This window comes from Leucoraja erinacea, chromosome 8, assembly GCF_028641065.1.
Source record: "Leucoraja erinacea ecotype New England chromosome 8, Leri_hhj_1, whole genome shotgun sequence".
In the NCBI taxonomy this organism is placed as follows: domain Eukaryota; kingdom Metazoa; phylum Chordata; class Chondrichthyes; order Rajiformes; family Rajidae; genus Leucoraja; species Leucoraja erinaceus.
Genome location: NC_073384.1, coordinates 9,880,934 through 9,903,915, shown reverse-complemented (window position 1 = coordinate 9,903,915; position 22,982 = coordinate 9,880,934). Strand labels below are relative to the sequence as shown.

General features: G+C 43.8%; 2 protein-coding genes across 2 annotated transcripts in view; one reads left to right on the top strand and one right to left on the bottom strand.

Annotated features, from left to right (window-relative positions):
• The window catches only part of gpcpd1 (glycerophosphocholine phosphodiesterase 1), a 46,368-nt gene extending 41,332 nt beyond the window's left edge, over positions 1-5,036 (bottom strand). The window contains exons 1-2 of the mRNA XM_055638962.1: positions 4,870-5,036; positions 2,572-2,633 (exon numbers count right to left, since the gene is read on the bottom strand). The gene's annotated coding sequence lies outside the window, so the exon portion shown is untranslated. The remainder of the gene's footprint in view (positions 1-2,571; positions 2,634-4,869) is intronic.
• A 278-nt stretch (positions 5,037-5,314) lies between these two features.
• The window catches only part of LOC129699298 (shieldin complex subunit 1-like), a 62,114-nt gene continuing 44,446 nt past the window's right edge, over positions 5,315-22,982 (top strand). Inside the window, exons 1-3 of the mRNA XM_055638963.1 lie at positions 5,315-5,383; positions 14,634-14,748; positions 15,407-15,591. Coding sequence (XP_055494938.1) covers positions 15,411-15,591 — 181 coding nt within the window. The 5' untranslated portion in view covers positions 5,315-5,383; positions 14,634-14,748; positions 15,407-15,410. The remainder of the gene's footprint in view (positions 5,384-14,633; positions 14,749-15,406; positions 15,592-22,982) is intronic.

Below are 22,982 nucleotides of genomic sequence, written 5' to 3'. Positions count from 1 at the left end.
ATGTAATGTTTTGAATTGGATGAGCGTATGTCGTACGTTGATCGAACATTTTTCCTGAACAACTTCATTGCGCACATTGCTCCAGTGCAAAAAAAAGTCCTGAGACCTCCATTTCTCACAATTTAACAGATTATACAATGCCAAAGTGTCCCTTGGAGTTTACTCGTGATAACAAGCCCAATACTGGCAGTTTTCGCAATACCTTTTGGCATTCCACATGCACATCAACTCCATTTCCCTCATCAATCTCCTATTTCAAAGATGTTATCAGACACAATCTTTTAAATTAAGCATTTGCCCACAATCCTTAAAATAAAGCTAAATTACTGGATCAATATACATACAAATATTAATACTCTTGCATAGCTTTAAATAGACAAACAAACAAAAATCACATTGGAATTTCCCTCAACAAACTCCTATTTCAAAGATGTTATTAGCCCCAATCTGTCTTTATCAAATTGATCCACACACATTATAATTACAAACCCAAATTTTAATTAAGCACACACTAACAATCCTTAACACGCACAATCAAATTAAGTTACTGGATCAATATACGTATATTAATATTAAACTTGCAGAGCTTCAAATAGAGAAACCAAAAAATCTGATTTAAATGAAATCTTACTACATCAATTCCATTTTTGTGCGTGACCAGATTTGGAAGGTTTATACACCATTCGCATGAATTTACACAAATATTTAAAAGGAAATTCTTCCCTTGCCGGTCTTTGCTCCTGAGAATTGCTTGTGACCTGAACAGTTTGTTAAATTGGAAATAAACAAAAACTGTGTGTGGGAGAGGATCACAGATGGGAAAGGCTGTGATGAGATCGTGAACTGGCATGGAAGAGTTGCTGCCAGCTGGCCTCACTGAGAGAGCATGTACAGTGCATTCAGCTTTGTGAGCTTGGTTGTTGTGTGTGGGGTTTGGTAGAGACACAAATGCCAAGTTCCCACACCCTAGAGGAAAACTGCAGCAGCCAGCAAATGCATCTCACCAGTCCCCTAATGCTCATTCATATATATGGTCTGCCCACAGGTTGGGCATCATAATCTGCAGTGGATGCCCGAATTAGCTAATTTCCCATTGAATAGTAATCTAGGGTGGAAATTACTTCACCGGGTGGTGCTGCCAACAGTTTGTCTGTCTTTGTCCTTTTTTGCCATTTTTAGTGTGTTTTAAAAAGTATGTGCTAATGTTTCTCTTGTTTGTTTTATGAGGAGGGGACCAGAGGAAACGTTTTTGAATCTCTTACCTCGCCAGTGATGCGATTGTTTTCCAGATCGTATCTCTGGTCGCTCTGCAGGCTTGCTCGAGACTGACTTTTGAGCCCCACCTCGGGGACGTGGAATTACCATTGGAGCCTGCGATCCCTTGCCTGGGATTGACACTCCAACTGCGGCCTGCAGATTTCACCATCGAGGAGCTTGCAGTCTCGGGTAGAGATTGATGTCGGGAAGCTCCAAATCCGCAGGTTCGAACCTGCCCCAACCCGGAGTCCGATCGGCCGGCGCAGGAGAGCCGAGATCCCCCTGACGCAGGAGGTTGATTGCCCCGACGCGGAGGGCCCAACTGTCGGCTGCAGCAGCCAAGATCATCCCGTCAACGGAAGGCTCGAGGCCCCCAACCACGGGAGGACAAAGAAGGGAAGAGCTAACTTTTTTTTTGCCTTCCATTTGTGAGGAATGTGGAGCAGTCACTGTGATGGATGCTTATGTTAAAATGTATTTAGTTTGTTTTGTTGCTTTTTATTGGTATGACTAAGGCAAATCAAATTCCTCGTATGTTGCAAAACATACTTGGCTAATAAACAATGAGTATGATTATTATGAGATCAAAACAAGGAACTGCAAATGCCAGTTACTGGATATTTATTTGCTGTTAGGACTTTATTCCTTGGAACGCAAGAGGTTGATTTGATCATATAGAGGTGTATAAAATAGTATAGATCGGGTGAATGCACAGTCTGTTACCGAGGATAAGGGCATCATGAACCAGAGAACATAGGTTTGAGGTGAGAGAGGCAAGGGTGGACGGAGGGTGGTGGGAATATGGAACAAGCTACCCATGGAGGAAATTAAGACAGGTACTAGAACACCATTTTGAAGATATGGATAGAAAAGGTTTAGAGGGATATGGGCTAAACGCAGGCAAATGGGACTAGCTTAGATGGGTCTCGGTCAGCATGGACAAGTTGGGTCATAAGGTCTGTTTCCACATCGTATGACTATGAGTAACTGTGTTTTACACTATTTGTGCACCAGATTATTTGAAGGCATTTAGAACTTGATTAGCCTACAAGTTTAGAAATTGAAACCCGTTATGAGTGAGGAAACAAGAGCATGGAATTAAATATCAAGTCACATTCTCAACTTAGGGTGCCTTTTCATATTTCACTGATCTAAATAATAAGTAAAATACAACTATCACAAAGAGGCATTTAAAATAATCCTATGGGATGAAGCCAAGTTAGAAAGCAAACAGGGTGTTATCTGGCTGAAACACCAAGTCATGGTCTCATGGTTCTCATGAAAACAAAATGTTCTTTAGAGATATATACATACTGTATAAAGTTGGCTTCTGCAGTGTCATGCTGTCATCATCGATTGCCTTTAAATCTTCAGACCTGCTTACGTGTAAAAAAAAATAAAATGCTTTACTTTTAACACAACCGTTAAAGCTATCAGCAATTAACTCTGCTAAATGTTGACCGTATGCAACTCCACAATATCTGCTCACTGAAGATTAGAATCCAACCCAAACAAAGTTTGTAGACTTCCACAGAACAATATGTACAACAGTTAATCATTTCAAAAATGGAAGTGGACTCTTATCAAAACTCTCTCTTTGTTGTCCTTAATTAAAAATATCTAAGGGCAAATTCACCCAGATTTTGCAGTCAGTAGCTATCAACAGCCCTGCAATATTTAAGCTGACAGCTGCAACGGTCATTTTGTCAGCTTTTGTTCAGCAACGAGTGTTCTTACAACTGCGTTATCCACGGGGTACTCAAAGCCCCTTGACAAAGGCTGATCGGGTCACCTGTTCCTTAATGCTCCAAGACATTGCAAATTATAAAATATGATGTCCATTTCTGATCCCACAATGACCAACTTGCTCATCGAACATCCACCCAACTCACTGAGCTCCAATCTAACAAAAAAACAACCATTCAGCCTCATTTTAAAGCCGCCCAGCGCTCTTACTAAAGCACAGCTGTCCTTTGAAACGTCTACATCATCTTAAACTAAATCCACACGTCAAATGCGGTTTTGTAAAAATCTGTACGCGCCGGTACAACGTGGCAGTAATCTTTTTTGTGCTGCGTCCGATAGAGTTCACGGAAGGAGGGGGATAAGGAAGAATCGAGATGGAGGTTGGGGGCTGGGAGAGAAAGAACTGGACGGTGTGGCTTTTTTTTTGGAGGGGATAAGAGGGGGAATTTGCTGTGGGGGGGGGGGGGGGGGGGGGGGGGGGGGGGGGTTGTGTGGGGGGGGGGGGGGGACGGGACTACGCTTATTTCGGGGGGAGGGGGTAGAGAGACCGGGACGAAGGATACAGAAAAGGGAGTGAGAGTGACGGTAGGGAAATGCCAATTATTGTTTAATTAAGGAGGGCTGGAGCTGGGTCAGGGGGGTCGGTGAGATGGAGGTCCGTAGGGAAAGGCTGTGATCCCTGGAAAGAGTCAGGGGCGGGCCCGTCTGGGGGGGGGGGGGGGGGGGGGGGGGGGGCGCTAGTTTGAGGTGTCGGACAGGACAAGTCCGGAATCCCTTTGGTTGATGGAGGAGAGACAAAGACTGTCAAGGAGTTGATGGGGGGAGAGAGAAATTAGGAAAACCCGCGATACCCTTGTGAGGAGGGGGGAGGGGGGGGGGGGGATCAGTAGGATGGAGGAGGGGGGACCGGGATCTCTGGTGGGGGAGGAGAGGAGGGAAAAGAAAGACCGTCAAGAGGCTGGCGGGAGAGAAAGAGCTGTAGATCCAGCTGGCGATAAATCCAGGAGAAAGACAAGACGGTGAGGGGAACGGGAGAGGAAGGTGAGGGGAACGGGAGAGGAAGGCGAGACAGTGGCGGGAGGATGAAATCAAGGACCGGTTCGTTCGGCGCCAGCTCTGTGAGGTTTTAGAGAAAGGCAGGGCCGGCTGGCGCCGGGTGGGGGAGATGGCCTGGGGCTCCGATGGTTTTGGGGAAGGGGGAAACTTGAGGGGTTGAAGGACACATGGCCAACATTGAGATGTGTAGGACACAGAAAAGCCGGAGTAAGTCAGCGGGACGGGCAGCACCTCTGGAGAGAAGGAATGGGTGACGCTCCGGGTCGAGACCCTTTTTTCAGACCGGTTAGGGGCAAGGGAAAATGATAGATATAGTGTAGACGGTGATGTGGAGAGATAAAGAACAACGAATGAAAGATATGCAAAAAGGTAATGATGACAAAGGAAACGGGCCATGATGTAGGGCGAAAAGGGGAAGCTAGTGCGACTTGGGTGGGGGAAGGGATAGAGAGAGAGGGGGGGAGGGGAGGGGGGAGAAGGAGAGAAATCAAAATTTATACAACTACCCAAGCGAAATATGAGATGCTGTTCCTCCTATTTGCGTTTAGCCTCACTCTTGACAATGGAGGAGACCTGGGACAGAAAGGTCAGTGTGGGAAACGGGAAGTAAAGTGTTTAGCAACTGGGAGACATTGAGATGCCGGGCGGCATTAGTCCCGGGATTGGGGCCGCGATGGGCGAGTGGAACATGGAGGGGAGAGGTTGGGGTCCACTCTATCCCTCCGTCCAACAAACAACAGCGAGGTGGAGCCGCAATGCAGGAAACAGGCGTGGGTTGAGCGACCAAACGGCCCCATTCACCCTCCTCACCCCAGTCTTCGGGGATCCGAGCCGTCGACGACGTCGCCACCACACTCCTGTAGCGCGGCATCAAGAACGCGTTCTTCCTCAGCCGTCAGCGAAATACTTTGTCTGCCGGCGGGTTACAGGCGATGCAACGCTCGTCCGTCCGTCCTTCTCTTTCTTTTCTCTCTCTCTCTCTCTCTGCGTGCCGTTGGAGCATCGCCTCAAGACCCGCCTCCCGGACACTCCCATTGGCCCATTGCCTCTCTCTGGTTGGTCATCCTGCTGTCGATCACCGTCTTCCGTTAGCGGCCCGCCTCCCGGCACTTCCCATTGGTCCGCTGCCTCTCGCTGCTTCTTTCTGATTGGTCATTGCGGTCGATCAGCGCCCACGTCCCGCTTCCTCTCTCTGATTGGCGTCTCCTGCTGTCTATCACCGCCTTTCTCCCTCGCTGATAGGGTGAGGCCGTGGTCCCGCCCTCCCGCGGCCGCCCGCTGATTGCCGCCTTCAGCTGTCGATCGCCGCCGGAAGGTGTAAAAGGTAACGTCGCCTGGCGCTTGAAACCCTTGAAACTAAAACCGCCATTTGTTTCACCTCAGGTACACAAAATTGCTGGAGAAACTCAGCGGGTGCAGCAGCATCTATGGAGCGAAGAAAATAGGCGACGTTTCGGGCCGAAACCCTTCTTCAGACTCGCCTTGTTTCACCTCACTGTTCATTACATAAAAACAGAGCCGCAGGGGTAGGCCTTTCGTTCCTTCGAGCCAGCACCGCCATTCAATATGGTTACACAAAATTGCTGGAGAAACTCAGCGGGTGCAGCAGCATCTATGGAGCGAAGGAAATAGGCAACGTTTCGGGCCGAAACCCTTCTTCAGACATTCTCCAGCATCTGCAGTTCCCTCTTAAACCCCGCCATTCAATATGATCATCCAAAATCAGTACCAGTATGCGATCCGTATCTCTCTATTCCCTGCGTCGCTTGACTCCTTTAATGTGTAATAATTTATGAAACTTGTTCTTGAATATATTCAGCAACCAGATCTCATAGAAAATAGGTGCAGGCTCTGCGAGTCAAAACCGCCATTCAATATGATCATGGCTGATCATCCAAAATTTCCTCCATGTCCATTGATCCCTTTAGCCTCAAGAGCTAAATTTAACTCTCCTGAAAACATCTTCCTCTCATCATGGTCTCAACCCTTCTTTACCCCGTGACTTTGTTCTCACTGCCCATCCCCCCCATTCGTAACAAGGGCAGAGTCCCCCTTGTCCTCAACTCGGGGATATTGAGTTGGATGATCAGCCATGATCATATTGAATGGCGGTGCAGGTTCTTAATAGCCGAAAGGCCTACTCCTGCACCTATATTCTATGTATCTATGTACCTTCCACTCTACCAGCCATCACATACAACAAATAATCCTCTGACATTTTCGCCACCTCCAACGTGATCCCACCACTTGCCACATCTTCCCATCTCCTCCCCTGTCTGCTTTCCGCAGAGACCGCTCCCTCCAGAGTAACTCCCTGGTCAATTCGTCCCCACCCGAACCACCCACTCTCCAGGCACTTTCCCTTGCAACCGCAAGAAATGTTACACTTGTCGCTTTACCTCCCTCCTTGACTACGTTCAAGGACCCAAGCAGCCTTTCCAGGTGCAGCAGAGGTTCACCTGCACCTCCAACCTCATCTATTGCATCCGCTGCTCTAGATGTCAGCTGCTCTACATTGATGAGACCAAGTGTAGGCTTGGCGATCGCTTCGCCGAACACCTCCACTCGGTTCACAATAATCAACCTGATCTCCCAATGGCTCAGAACTTCAACTACCCCTCCCATTCCGAATCCGACCTTTCTGTCCTGGGCCTCCTCCATGGCCAGAGTGAGGACCACCGTAAATTGGAGGAGTATAACCTCATATTTCGCTTGGGCAGTTTGCACCACAGCGGTATGAACATTGACTTCTCTAATTTCAGATGGTCCCTACTTACTCCTCCCCTTCTTGGGTTTCGACCCGAAACGTTGCCTATTTCCCTCGCTCCATAGATGCTGCCTCATTCGCTGAGTTTCTCCAGTATTTTTGTCTACATCTTTTCATCTTTTATTTTTGTAATAATTATATATATATATATTTTTTTAATTAATAAGACCTGTTTAAACTTTGCAGCCACTTAATATTTTCTGTTCATCAAGCCCCACGTTTAAAGTTTAAGCTCCCCTGATTAAATTTGTATATCAAAGGTAGACACAAAATGCTGGAGTAACTCAGCGGGTCAGGCAACATCTCTGGAGAAAAAGGGATAGGTGATATTTTGGGTTCAGACCCTTTTTTAGACTGAGAGTTTGGGCATTTAATAAATATTGCAATCAGTTGGACTTGATCAGGCAACTGAACCATTCTACCTACAACTAAAGAGCAGTCCTGAACTACTGTCTATTTCATAGGCGACCCTCGGACTATCTATGATCGGACTTTACTGGCTTTATCCTGCACTAAACGTTATTCACGTTATTCCCTTTATGATGTATCTGTACACTGGATGGCCCGATTGTAATCACATATTGTCTTTCCGCTAACTGTACACATGACAATAAACTAAATTGGATGGCTGAATATATTGCAGCACGTTTATTGGAAATAATTCTACAAACAGTGCATTTAAATCTGTGAAGTACATGTATATAATGAAATAAAACAAATCATGACACTTTGCAGGAGAAATAGCACATTTTCAGAAAAATGCTTTGAATAATGTCTTGCTACTCAATGTTGGAGGTGCTGGCTTCCAAATGAGATGTTAGACTGAGGCTTTGTCTGCACTCCCATAGGGTAAAGAGGATTGTGTGGTGTTACTTAGGTTAGTGGACTACTGGGTTAACGTCATTGAAGCTTACCGAATAGTGAAAGGCCTGGATAGAGTGGATGTGGAGAGGATGTTTCCACTAGTGGGAGACTATAGGGCCAGAGGTCATAGCCTCAGAATTAAAGGAGATGGGGAGGAATTTCTTTAGTGCGAGGGTGTTGAATCTGTGGAATTCATTGCCACAGTCATCTTGGAGGTCAAGTCAATGGATATTTATTAGGCAGAGATAGATAGATTCTTGATTAGTACTGGTATTAGGGATTATGGGGCGAAGGCAGGAGAATGGGGTTAAGTGGGAGGGTAGATCAGCCACGATTGAAAGGCGGAATAGACCTGATGGGCCGAATGGCCTAAATCTGCTCCTATCACTTATGAACTTCAGGAAAATTAATATCTTGATCATAATTTCATTGCTGTTTGTCAGACTATACTATATACATACATTTTCCATTGTAACAATAACTATAGGATAAAAGCACTTAGCAAACTAAAAATAATTTTGAGTAATTCTGATATTATTGAGTGTAAATTTAGGCGGCCATGTTATTCAGCTATTAATCCAGCAACCCAATTCATAGATCTGGTGACGAGTTCACTTCCAACGCGGCAGCTGGCAGATTTAATTCATTTCATTAAACAATCAGGAATTCTGTCGTAATGCACGGTATCAACCAGAAACATTGACAATTCCTTCCACCCCAGGCTCTCCCTTCACACCACCCCGACCACCACCCCCCCCCCCCTCCCCACACAGGTCTGAAGAAGGTTCTCGACCCAAAACGTCTCCCCTTCCTTTGCTCCAGATATGCCGCCTGTCCCGCTGAGTTACTCCAGCTTTTTGTGTCTATCTTTTGTTCGACTTGCTGATTTACTCCTGCAGTTATCTATATGCTCAGGAATTTAAATCCTGATAATGGAAAATGATTTTTTATCAATACATTCAGGATTATCCATGAAAACTGAATCCCAACAATCTTGTACAATAGCAAGTGGTTACACTAAAAGTGCAATTCAAGTTCCAATTATCTCAATCTAGCAATAAGTAGGGCACTTTTTATTAAAGAAGGCATTGGAGTTTTAAATATGTAGACACCTTGACTGGCTACAAAAATTATTTGGTTAAAATAAATATTGACTGGAACACATTAGGAATTAAGTGTTGGGCACGCCACATCTACCCACCCTATTTCCATAAGGTGAGAAGCAATAAATTGGGTCAGGAACTGTTCCCATTCCTTTGTGATCAGTAATTATAAGGTATAAAGCACAGTGGACGAGATGAAAAAGAGAGGGGAGGTTGAAATGTATCGGTCAACCATTTTTCAATACTCAGCATTGTGGATTAACTGAGGTAAACAGTTTAGTCCTCTTGTGCCTCTTGCTCAACTTAGTAAACGTTACAGAGTTTGTCATGTGGCTACGTTCTTTAATTAGCTTATACAAAGCTGTGAATGCTTTGCTGAATCCTGTAATTCTCTTTGCTGATCTAAGTTATAAATTGTAAGGACATAAGAAGTAGAAACAGGAGAAGGTCATTTGGCAGCCTGTGCCTTCCACAACATCACATTACATGTACATAGAACGTTGTGCATAGCACAGGAACAGACCCTTCAGCTCACAATCGTCATACTGAACATGATGCCAGGTTCATGGATCGGGACTGAACAAGGGTCCTGACCCAAAGCATCCCCTATTCATGTTCTCCAGAGGTTCTGCTTGACCTGCTGAGTTATTCCAACACTTTGTGCCCTTTTTTATGATGCTAGGTTAAACTAATCTCCTCTGCCAGTATGTTAGGGAAGGAAGTGCATCCGTGGATAACAAGGGAAATCAGGGATAGTATCAAAAAAAAAGATGAAGCATACAAATTAGCCAGAAAAAGCAGCCTACCAGAGGACTGGGAAAAATTCAGAGTCCAGCAGAGGAGGGCAAAGGGCTTAATTAGGAAAGGGAAAATAGATTATGAAAGAAAACTGGCAGGGAACATAAAAACTGACTGCAAAAGCTTTTATAGATATGTGAAGAGAAAAAGTTTAGTTAAAACAAATGTGGGTCCCTTGCAGTCAGAAACAGGTGAATTGATCATGGGGAACAAGGACATGGCAGACCAATTGAATAACTACTTTGGTTCTGTCTTCACTAAGGAAGATATAAATAATTTGCCGGAAATAGCAGGGGACCGGGGGTCAAATGAGATGGAGGAGCTGAGTGAAATCCAGGTTAGTCGGGAAGTGGTGTTAGGTAAATTGAATGGATTAAAGGACCGATAAATCCCCAGGGCCAGATAGGCTGCATCCCAGAGTGCTTAAGGAAGTAGCCCCAGAAATAGTGGATGCATTAGTGATAATTTTTCTAAACTCTTTAGATTCTGGAGTAGTTCCTGAGGATTATTGGGTAGCTAATGTAACCCCACTTTTTAAAAAGGGAGGGAGAGAGAAAACGGGGAATTACAGACCAGTTAGTCTAAGATCGGTGGTGGGGAAAATACTAGAGTCAGTTATTAACGATGGGGTAGCAGCACATTTGGAAAGCGGTGAAATCATTGGATAAAGTCAGCATGAATGTATGAAAGGTAAATCATGTCTGACGAATCTTATAGAATTTTTCGAGGATGTAACTAGTATAAGTATAGTGGATAAGGGAGAACCAGTGGATATCTCGACTTTCAGAAGGCTTTCGACAAGGTCCCACATAAGAGATTAGTATGCAAACTTAAAGCACACGGTATTGGGGGTTCAGTATTGATGTGGATAGAGAACTCGCTGGCAGACAGGAAGCAAAGAGTAGGAGTTAATGGGTCCTTTTCAGAATGGCAGGCAGTGACTAGTGGGATACCGCAAGGCTCAGTGCTGGTACCCCAGCTATTTACAATATATATTAATGATTTGGACGAGGGAATTGAATGCAACATCTCCAAGTTTGCGGATGACACTAAGCTGGGGGGCAGTGTTAGCTGTGAGGAGGATGCAAGGAGGCTGCAAGGTGACTTGGATAGGCTGGGTGAGTAGGCAAATGAATGGCAGATGCAGTATAATGTGGATAAATGTGAGGTTATCCACTTTGGTGGCAAGAACAAGAAAGTAGACTATTATCTGAATAGTGGCCGATTGGGAAATAGAAACATAGATAATAGAAGCCGGAGTAGGTCATTCGGCCCTTCGAGCCTGCACTGCCATTCAATATGATCATGGCTGATCATCCAACTCAGTATCCAGTACCTGCCTTCTCTCCATACTCCCTGATCCCTTTAGCCAAAAGGGCCACATGTCCCTCTAAAATACAGCCAATGAACTGGCCTCAACTACCTTCTGTGGCAGAGAATTCCACAGATTCACCACTCTCTGTGTAAAAAAAGTTTTTCTCACCTAAAAGACTTCCCCCTTATCCTTAAACTGTGACCCCTTGTTCTGGACTTCCCCAACATTGGGAACGATCTTCCTGCATCTAGCCTGTCCAACTCCTTAAGAATTTTGTATGTTTCTATAAGATCCCCTCTCAATCTTCTAAATTCTAGCGAGTACAAGCCGAGTATACCCAGTCTTTCTTCATATGAAAGTCCTGACATCCCAGGAATCATTCTGGTAAACCTTCTCTGCACTCCCTCTATGGCAAGAATGTCTTTCCTCAGATTAGGAGACCAAAACTGTACCCAATACTCCAGGTGTGGTCGCACCAAGACCCTGTACAACTGCAGTAGAACCTCCCTGCTCCTATACTCAAATCCTTTTGCTATGAATGCCAACATACCATTCACTTTATTCACTGCCTGCTGCACCTGCAGGCAGTGAATTAGAGCAGGTTTTTCAGATCTTATATTCAAATCTTCAAATCAACATATTGCAACATTAAAACACTAGGGTTCAGTGGGTTGAGCAGCATCTGCTGGGGTGGGGAGAGGGGTGACGGCACGAGAGGGGAGGAGGAGGAATTGTTAACATTTTGGGTCGAGATCCTGCATCAGGACAGAAAATGGAAAGGGAAGATAGCCAGTAGAAAGAAGAGGGAGGGATGGGCAAGGTATGACACAGGGGCAAGAGGAGGTGATTGATGGCCCAATTAAGGGTGAATGATAATTGCCACATGGAGCCAAGTGGGGGAAGTTAAGGGGTGGGAGAACAGTGTTGGTGATGCAGGGTCCTGACCCAAAACGTTAGCAAAACGTTAGCAATGGCTTCCCCTCCACAGAAGTTGTTCAACTGGTGGTTTGTTTTTTTGCTGTCATCCTCAGTATTGGCAGCCACTGGTGTCTCCCAAACCAGTATTAATTGCCTCCCTAATTGCTTGTTCTACCTGCGTGTCAGCTTTCAGTAATTCATAATTGACACATGGGTCCCACATGAACCCCTGCATGTTTTGGGTGGAAGATTGCAACCTTCACGTGGTCCGCCCTGTTTCGACGAATGCAATTAACCCGGTGGGCACAATCAAATAAGATCAAACAGAACAAGTTGTCCTTCAACTTTAGGCTGTGCACGCCATACTCAAGAAGAAGACCAGCATGTTTCAAACTTACATCATTTAAAGTTTCAATCTCCTTTGCATTTTTTCCACAGCGACACTGCCGTGTAACATCAGCAATGTGAATAATTTGCATCTAAACCCATTGTCCCATTGTAAATTGTGCACAGAACTGAACTCTGTGATACCCCACTTTTGTTTAACTACAGCTCTTTTTTTTTAAATCTCTTCATCACTTCACAATCCACCACAGTGTACTGCACATGTATTGCAGACTAATTTCGCTTAATGATCTCTGATGATATCCAATTGAAGGCCTTGTTGCACCACCTATGATTCATTCTTCCCCAGACTGCCACAATCGCAAAAACCTTCAACGTGATTTTTTTTTGTTGAGTTTAGTTTATTGTCGCGTGTACTGAGGTTCATTGAAAAGCTTTTAATTACATGCTAACCAGTCAACGGAAAGACAATCCATTACAATCGAGCCATCCACAGTGTACAGATACATGATAATTGAAATAACGTGAAAAACCTTTAGTGCAAGAGGGTCTCCATTGAGGTAGATAGTCATTCAGGACTGCCTTCTGGTTGTAGTAGAATGGTTCAGTTGCCTGATAACTGCTGGGAAGAAACTGTCTCCAGTTACTTTTGTTTATATTTCTGATTCTCCCCTCTCCTACAAGAAGGGTCCTGACCCAATATGTCGCTTATTTATCTCCTCCAAAGATGCTGCCTGACCCGCTGAGATACTTAAGCAATTTGTGGGGGGGGGGTTTGTGACCTGTAGTTCCTTGTGTCTCCATTTTTGATATATCCAAATGCGTAAATAGATTAAATGGCATTAATCTCATATGGCTATTTATTTGATCTCCCTGGGAGCTCATTGGGGCTATATTAAGGAGTATAGGAAGGAACTGCAGATGCTGGTTTATACTGATGATAGACACAAAATGCTGAAGTAACTCAACGGGTCAGGCGATCTCTGGAGAAAAGGAATAGGGGAGGTGTTGGGTCGGAATGGAGACTTCAGCAGTCTGAAGAAGGATTTGACCAGCTGCTGCCTGATCCGCTGAGTTACTTCAGCATTTTGTGTTTACCTTGGGCCGTTGTTACTTTAGTCAAATATTTATGACAGAACCTCAATGTTAGGGTGTGGGCTTGCAATGTGTTACATTCAGCTGATACGCTTGGCTGGAGGGGGCTAAATTCCAACAAAAATTAATAGAATTAAGAGGAAGAGGTTTTTGAACTTTCTGTTGACTTTCCTACTGAGATTGGCAATACATGTTCCAATCTTGGTGATAAACCAGGAAAGAAAACCCTTGCTGAGTCAACAGAAGTGATGCATAACATCTCACTCTGAGGAACTGGTAGTATGGTTTGGTGAAGCAAGCAATTCAACAAGTTTTACTTCCTCAGTACAGCACCGTGCTGCTCTTTTTAATTTCTTATTTAAAAAAAATAGTGTCTCTCGAGTATAGATTTTGCTGGCAATTTTATTTTTCCACAATGCTTATGCACATCTGATGGTGAAAGAAGATTTAGTACGGGTGTCAGGGGTTATGGGGAGAAGGCAGGAGAATGGGATTAGGAGGAAGAGATAGATCGGCCATGATTGGATTTAATGAGCTGAGTGGCCTATTTATGCTCCTATCACTTATGAACACGAACCTTTGAGGGATTGGCATTATACTTTGATGGATCTATCTATGACTAAATGTCTTTATAAAACAAAGGCAAAATTTGGCAACTTAAATATCTGAAATAATATTAGAAAATGCTTGAAAACATAGCTATACAACATCACGTGGAAGGCAGACGTCCCCCCTTCTGCTCAATATGCAAACATATTCAATAAAGTACATCTTCAAACTCCTTGTAGTGGATGCTATCAGCTCCAAAAATTTGCAATAGATATTTTGTTGTTGTCAGAAGATAAGCAATGGGAGCCACGTGAAAGATGCGAACAAACTCTAAATGCACCTGAATCCATGCAGGGAAAACACAGCACTGATTAAAGATTAGCAACAGAAATAATTTCAAGTCATGTGGTTATGGGATTAGAACAGTGCTGAAACAACTTTGTTCACTACATCAAATGTTTTACAGTTAGAGGCCATTTTCAGCTGGAATTATAGTTTAAGAATACCTTTTTTTTTGCAGGTTTTTTGTTTTTTCAAATAATTTGGGGCCTATATGAAGCATTTAATGAAAAGAAAACGAGTCCTTGGCTGTTAAAATATTACTGTGCGGTGTGGAAGCACTCTGAGATATATTGATAGGCGTAGAGTCATACAGCACGGAAATAGTACCTGCGGCCAAAGTTGTCCATGCCGACCAAGATGCCCCATCTAAGCTAGTCCCATTTGCGTGCGTTTGGCCCACCTCCCTCCAAATATTTCTTATCCATGTACCTGTACATATGCATGAGGATACTTCATTCAACTCCCTGTCTTTTCTCAGGCAAATTCAAGCATTTCTTCCACCCATTTATCCCAGTGGATCTTGGGCCAGGAACATCGCAGGAACAGCTTCCCTTCTGATATCAGGCTTTTGAACAGTCCTTCCATAAACTAAGGTACTGTCTGAATCACTCCATCCCATTGCAGACTTTGGACTTTGTCTATGGAACTGTAACGCTACAATGCTGAGAACTATATTCTGCACTCTATATCTACACCTTTGCTCTACCTATTGTACTTGACTTTGGCTTGATTGTACTTAAGTATAGTATTATCTGATTTGATTTAATAGTATGCAAAATAAAGCTTTTCCATAAGTTAGAGGCGAAGAATTAGGCCATTCGGCCCATCGAGCATACTCTGCCATTCAATCATGGCTGATCTACCTTTCCCTCTCAACCGCTTTATCCTGCCTCCTTTCCAGAGATGCTGCCTGTCGCCACTGAGTTATTCCAGCATTTTGTGTCTATCTTCTTTTCACTCTACCTCGGTAGACGTAACAGTAATAAACCTAGACTAAACACTTTTCCGAGTCTTCTGAGCTCACTATTTTCCTGTGTCAATATATCTAATAGAAACTTACTGCATGTTGGTGTCAAACAGAAAATGTATATTCTCATTAAATATGTAAAAATTGCTGGGAAAACATCCTGTGTTTGTCTGTGTGCGTTTGTAACAGCAGAGTTATTATGGGGATATAAACAGATCTTACAATTTACTGTATATTGCTAATCTAGGGGCTCCTCAAATATAAAGTCATTTTTTCTCCCACAGCATCATGTCTGCAAATGAACATTTATCAAGTAACCCGTCAGAATGCAATAGTGTACTGGATTTACCAGCTACATTTAGCTTAGCAGTTGAAGACGGTCGGTTAATGTCTGATGAAGACACTGATGGATGTACTTCCGAGTCAACTGTTGATCCTTTATTCTCAATGAAACCTACAATAAATACAGGTATGCAGCAGGAAATTTTAATAAATGCCTTCACCAACATTGCAAATTCTACAAAAGACAAAGTTTTGTAGAAAAAATGTACAATGATTAGTAAGGGTGCCATGGGGTTATGGGGTGAAGACAGGAGAATGAGGTTGAGAGTGAAAGACCGATTATCCATGATTGAATAGAAACATAGAAATTAGGTGCAGGAGTAGGCCATTCGGCCCTTCGAGCGTGCACCGTCATTCAATATGATCATGGCTGATCATCCAACTCAGTATCCTGTACCTGCCTTCTCTCCATCCCCTGATCCCTTTAGCCACAAGGGCCACATCTAACTCCCTCTTAAATAAAGCCAATGAACTGGCCTCAACTACCCTCTGTGGCAGAGAATTCCAGAGATTCACCACTCTCTGTGTGAAAAATATTTTTTTCATCTCGGTCCTAAAAGATTTCCCCCTTATCCTTAAACTGCGACCCCTTGTTCTGCACTTCCCCAACATTGGGAACAATCTTCCTGCATCTAGCCAGTCCAACCCCTTAAGAATTTTGTAAGGTTCTATAAGATCCCCCCTCAATCTTCTAAATTCTAGCGAGTGCAAGCCGAGTCTATCCAGTCTTTCTTCATATGAAAGTCCTGACATCCCAGGAATCAGTCTGGTGAACCTTCTCTGTACTCCCTCTATGGCAAGAATGTTAGAGTAGACTTGATGGGCCATATGGCTTAATTCTGCTCCTAGTACTTATGAACATCGTATTGTTTATTGCCATATTGTTTATGGGTTGGAAAGACAGTTTAGCTTTTGAGAAGATTTCATCCTTTGAGAAATACGCTGCAAAATTCTAAATTAAAGCCAAATGTCTTGTTCACCTCAAGAAAATGAAAATGCAGCAGTACCGGAAGTACAACAGTGTTTACTCTTAATTTCATTTCCAGTACGGATATTGTGACAGACATGCATCTGACAGGCACAAACCACAAAAATGCCAACATAGTTAATGGTGAGAAAGACTTTATAGCATTTTTGAATTCATCTAGAAATATCCAAAGCTTTCTCACTGTAGCTTTCTCACTGTGAAGGATCTCAACATATGTATATGATTCCACAAATTTTTGACTGTCGGTTTAGCAAGAAGACCTTTCCATATTTAAGTCCTGTCTTGTCTGAAGAAAGCTTCCTTATTGCCAAGGATTGGTAACTGCTTATTTAGCCGGGAGTGCATTCCATGTTCAATCAAGACTAGTTCCGACACGGAACGTAACCAATTTTGAAACGTAATCTGTGGAATTATTTGCCACAGTAGGCTGTGGAGGCCGTCAGTTGATATTTTTAAGGCAGAGATAGATAGATTCTTGATTAGTACAGGTGTCAGAGGTTATGGGGAGAAGGCAGGAGAATGGTGTTAGGAAGGAAAGATAGATCATCCATGATTGAATGGCGGAGTAGATTTGATGGGCCGTATGACCTAATTCTACTCCTATTCCTAATGACCTATCCATGTTCTCCAGAGATGCTGCCTGACCCGCTGAGTTACTCCAGCACTTTGTGTCTTTCTTCGGTGTAAAGCAGCATTTGCAGTTCCTTCCGACCCGCTCAATCATGACTTGCCAGAAAATCGGTGGTGGACCTGGAGATAAATTGGGAAATGTTAATCTACAAGTTGCTGCAGATGTCCTTGTACACTAGTCATTGTCAAGAACATTTATTTGTCATATGGACTGACAACAGTATAATGAAATAACTAAACAAAGCCAAATTCTTACTTGCTGCAGTCTAACAGGTAAACACACAGATAATATATAATAATCAAAAATACAATAAAATAATATCTGTATAACTAACTAACCATAATAGTGCAAAAAACAAAGTAGTGCAACCAGTCCAAAGAAGACACAGTCCAAAGAAGATCATAACTGCTTAGGTTAGTGTTGTGTAGTGTGCAAGAGTTTGATGGTTACTGGGAAGGCTCTCTTCTCGAGACTAATGGCTAAAAACAAACATTCAGGTGCGGCAAGTTATGAAGAAACCGAAGATATACAGAAGCATAGAAAATAAGTGCAGGAGTAGGCCATTCAACCCTTCGAGCCAGCATTGCCATTCAATATGATGATGGCTGATCATTCAAAATCAGTACCCCGTCCCTGCTTTCTCTCCTTATCCCTTGATTCCATTCGCCCTAAGAGCTAAATCTAACTCCCGCTTGAATACATCCAGTGAATTGGCCTCCACTGCCTTCTCAGGCAGAGAATTCCACAGGTTCATAACTATGGGATAGGGATATCATCCTTACTATCAATCATTTTGAGTGTAGCAGCATTTACAGAGCTTTGGTGAGGCTATACCTGGAATACTGTTTGTAGTTTTGGTCTCGTGACAAAACAAAGACATAGAGGGGGAGGAGAGAGGGAGGAGAGGGAGAAGGGGAGGGGGAGGGAACAGAGAAATGCATAGTCTATACATAGACTAGAGTATAGACGTAGAGGCTTTAGAGCAGGGGTTGGCAACCTTGTTCTGCATTGGGGTCAGGACCCATGTCTGTGAGCGGATGGCGGGCCACATCTATCGCCATAGTGTGACACCTGGTGTTGTTTTTCGCATTCGTTTTCACGTGTTTTTCAATTCGTTTTCGGCGGTTCCCAAGTCGGCTCGCCTGCCCCAGGACTGGCTGAAGCGCCCAGGTCATCTGCATGGCCCAGGACGAGCTGCATTTTCCAGATCAGCTTGTGTCCCCGGGACTGGCTGCAGTTCCCAGGTCGCGAAAATGAATTGGGAAAAAAACACGCATGCGGGCTGGATGATTTTGGATTACGGTCCGGATGTAGCCCGTGGGCCGTAGGTTGCCGACCCCTGCTATAAAGAGTGTGCAGTGAAGGTAGATTGGGATGATGCCTCTGACATATGAGTATAGATTGAATTGACTAGTCCTCAGTCGTGAAAGTTTAGAAGAATGAGACTACGTATCAATGAAATGTGCGAGGGAATATAGATCTAATGATATTACGTCCAGCTGCAGGGAGTAAAATCTCAGGATCGGGGTGGGGAGGGCATCTAAAAATGTAAAAAATTAAAATGGGAGCAACGTCTTCAATCAATAGGTTGTGAGGGTGTGGAATTCTCAGCCGCTGAATGCCGTTGAGGCTAAGTCAGTGAATGTATTTAAGAAAGAGATAGATAGACTTGTATGCACAGGAGAAAATGGAGATGCTCAAAGGACTGGTTATTATATTCCTGCTCCTTTTCCTATGGCTCTAACAGCTGCAGCAATTCATTTAGGAGATGTAGGCTCTCAACAGCGATGCTGACCTTACCAGAGATGCCAAATCTCCAAAAAGTGAATTAAAAGAATTGGTTAATTACTGCACTGCCAGCCTGCTTTTACTCATCATCAACTCTTGGAAGATACCATAGACAATGCTGCCAAGAGGACCTTGCCAATAACCTGCAGTCTGATGCTCACTTTGGACGCTGCAAGGATCAACTAGCTCTAGTCCTGGTTCAAATTTCAGAGTGGAGGTGACAGATGCTAGCGTAAGACATATGATCACATGTGTTCCAAGAAGAAGACCACCGTGGTGAAGCAGGCAGAGGATGTTGGCTGGCCAGCAGATGGAGCGGCACAACGGCTGAGAAAATGGAGCAAGGCTGCAGCCAGGACAGACCAGCCGTCGTCGACTCCCAACAGTCAAGGGTCGTGTGGTGACTGTCCCTGCACCAGTATCCCCACATTAAAAGATGTTGCTCACAGGTGTCCATCTGAAGGGACGTAGCTCTTGCAAAGTCTCTGATTCCAGGAACGGCCTCTTTAGCCATGTCAAGACCCACATAAATCACCGGTCAGGCGGACCATCATACTCGACTTTGTGATTGCAGATTTGGTGATGATGATAAATAACCCTAGAAATATTAGTGGGGGAAAGAAAACAATGGAAGAACTTCACTAGCCATTCTTAAAGCTTCCTATAAAAATTGCTCTGATTTGCCCAGATCTCAGTCGTCTTGAATTTAACAATGTTCAAAAGTAAAACTCATAGCTGTTATAATCGAGTACAGCAGCAAAGCTGAACTGAAGGTTATAACCAAGTGATATTTGTATTGAAATTAGTCAGAAAGAACTGTGTTCTAATCCCATACTTTCCTATCTCAGTAGATTTTTCTAATTTACATTGCAGGTATTATGTATTATACTTTGACACATAATGCTGGGGTAACTCAGCGTGACAGGCAGCGTCTCTGGAGAGAAGGAATGGGTGACGTTTCGGGTCGAGACCCTTCTTCAGACTTTTGTTGAGGGTGTGGATCTGACGTCAAAAATATTTGTTGAGAGTGTAGATTTGGCGTCGAAAAAACCTTTCCAGCATTTTGTGTCTACCTTCGATTTAAACCAGCATCCGCAGTTCTTACCTACACATATTATACTTTGACAACTTTGAATACTTTGAATCGCCTAAGTCGTCTAACGTTTAATTTTATTCCTCGAGTCTTGTTTCTAAGCTTCCCTTTCACACCAGGCTTCTTTGATTGTCCCATAAGTGTGTATTTTTCATGTCAAAACGTCTGCTGCCAATATCAACAGACTATTTCCCAGTAAAGTTCCTCCCACCTACACTCTGTCCTGTCCTTACAAGGCGTGCTCCTGCAGAAGAAATACATAGAAGCCGTTGAATAACGATCAGGAGCTACAGTAGAACATAATATCGTAAGAAATAGGAGCTGGGGTAAGTTATTCAGCCCCTCAAGCTCTCTTTGTCATTCACAGATCTTCAATCTCAATGCCATTTTCCTGACATATCCCCACAACCCTTAATTCCTTTAAAGCTAAGACTTCAATTGATTTTTGTTTTGAATGGAATCAATGATTGAGCTTCCAACGTCATTCTGGAGCAGAGAATTACAAAGATCCATCCAACTCTGAATGAATCCGAAGAAAGATCTCGACCCAAAAACATCACCTATCCAGGGACCTCATCTAGACTCTTCATCCTGGGGAAAACATACTCCTGGCATTGTTCCCTGCAAAACATGAAGAACTTTGTATGCTTCTGTCTGACGCTGTGTTTTAATCATTACTCTTTTGCCCAAATCCTAGTTTAATAAAGGCCACGAATATTAATTTATCTAATTAGCTGATAGTTCTTCCAATGAAGCTCAGAAATACATTATGCTTTACTGCAATGCTTCACCATGGTCTAGCCAACCATCAAAAGTCCCATTTAATGTTTTCATATAAGAATAATTAACTTATGTGAAGATTAGCCTCTGTATTGTAACCTTTCTTTGTTATTATAAAGATTATTTTCTACCAGAAATTCATCAAAGGACTCAAAGTGCTGGAGTAACTCAGCAGGTCAGAGAGCATCTCTGGAGAACTTGGGTAGGTGACATTTCGGGTTGAGACCCTTCTTCAGTCAGAAGTACAGTCTCAACGCAAAATGTCACCAATCTATGTTGGCCAGAGGGGCTGTCTGACTTGCTGAGTTACTCCAGCACTTTCCCTTGTAACCGCAGGAAATGCTACACTTGTCGCTTTACCTCCTCCCTTGATTCCATTCAAGGATCCAAGTAGTCTTTCCAGTGTGGCGGAGGTTCACCTGCACCTTCTCCAACCTCATCTGTTGCATCCGCTGCTCTAGGTGTCAGCTGCTCTACATCCGTGAGACCAAGCGTAGGCTTGGCGATCGCCTCGCCCAACACCTCCGCTCGGTTCGCAATAACTAACCTGATCTCCCGGTGGCTCAGCACTTCAACTCCCCCTCCCATTCCGAATCCGACCTTTCTGTCCTGGGCCTCCTCCATGGCCAGAGTGAGGCCCACCGTAAATTGGAGGAGCAGCACCTCATATCTCGCTTGAGCAGTTTACACCCCAGCGGTATGAATATTGAATTCTCCAATTTCAGGTAGTACCTGCTTTCTCCTCCCCTTCCCAGCTCCCCCTCAGCCCACTGTCTCTGCCTCTTCCTTTCTTCTTCCCGCCCCCCCACCCTCACATCAGTCTGAAGATTAGTCTCAACCCGAAACGTCACCTATTTCCTTCGTTCCATAGATGCTGCCTCACCCGCTGAGTTTCTCCAGCATTTTTGTCTACCTTCGATTTTCCAGCATCTGCAGTTCCTTCTTAAACATGCTGAGTTACTCTAATATTTTCTGTCCTTTTGTGTACTAACCATCATCTGCAGTTCTTTGTTTCTACTGATTATAATTCCTCCCATTTGAGTTGCCTTTAACTTAATTTGGGCAATGATAAAAGTGGCTTGTAGCCAGCACATCAGTCCATGGTTCCCTATTTCAGTAAGCGTATCACTCAATGACATTAGACACAAGGAACTGCACACGTTGGTTTACAGAAAAAGACACATCGTGCTGGAGTAACACAGCAGGCCAGGCAGCATTCTGGAGGACATGGCTAGGTGACATTTTTTTAATACAATTATACAATTATCTATTGTCATTTGAACCTCAATGAAGTTCAAACAAAATTTGGTTGGGTCCCTATAGACTTTTATTGAATGGCTAGAGCAAAGTGTATTTCTGTTCCTTTTATTGGTTACGAACAGTTAAGTTATTCTTGTGCTGTCACGAGATCTGTTACCAACATAGAAAGGATATGTCATAACCCCACATGCAGGGTGGATTAAGGGATTCATGTTTTATTTAATGCTTTTGGAAACCCTGCTTGAATTTTGAGTGAAAAAAAGACACAAAGTGCTGGATTAACTCATCATCAGGCAACAAGTAGGCAAAACCATACTACCGGTGTGGAACAGCTCTGTCACAATGGTCCTGTACCACCTTGCTCAAACAGTTCACACAGTGAACAGAAGTGTCAGGTAACTGCTGGTGGCAGGCAGAGTGAAGCTTCCTCTGTATCTCTGGAGAACATGGATAGGGGACGTCTCCGAAAGCTGGAAGAGAGGCAGGCCAAACTCTGCTGGGTTGATAGAAGAAGACTGAAGAAGGGTTTCGGCCCAAAACTTTGCCTATTTCCTTCGCTCCATAGATGCTGCTGCACCCGCTGAGTTTCTCCAGCATTTTTGTGTACCTTCTGCTGGGTGATAAATTGATAGGGGAGGGGTTGATAGACAAATGATGGACAAAGGCCAGAGTTGAAAAGACAGAAGGTGTGAGATGAACGGATTGAAGAGTTGCAAATTGTGAAGCTAGAGAAGGAATGTGTGGAGGGGGAGGGAAGAAATCGGTGTGGGTCCTGGTGGAACACAATGGAATTTGGGGGTGGTAGATTCAGGGAGGAAGAATGGAGAGGGGGAGGGCTTTGTAGTGACCTAAAATTGGAGATTTCAATGCTCATACCATTGAGTTGTTAGTTACGAAAGTGGAATAAGATGTATTGTTCCTCCATTTTAGGTGTGGCTTCACTCTGGCAGTGGAGGAGGCTTAGGACAGAATGGTCAG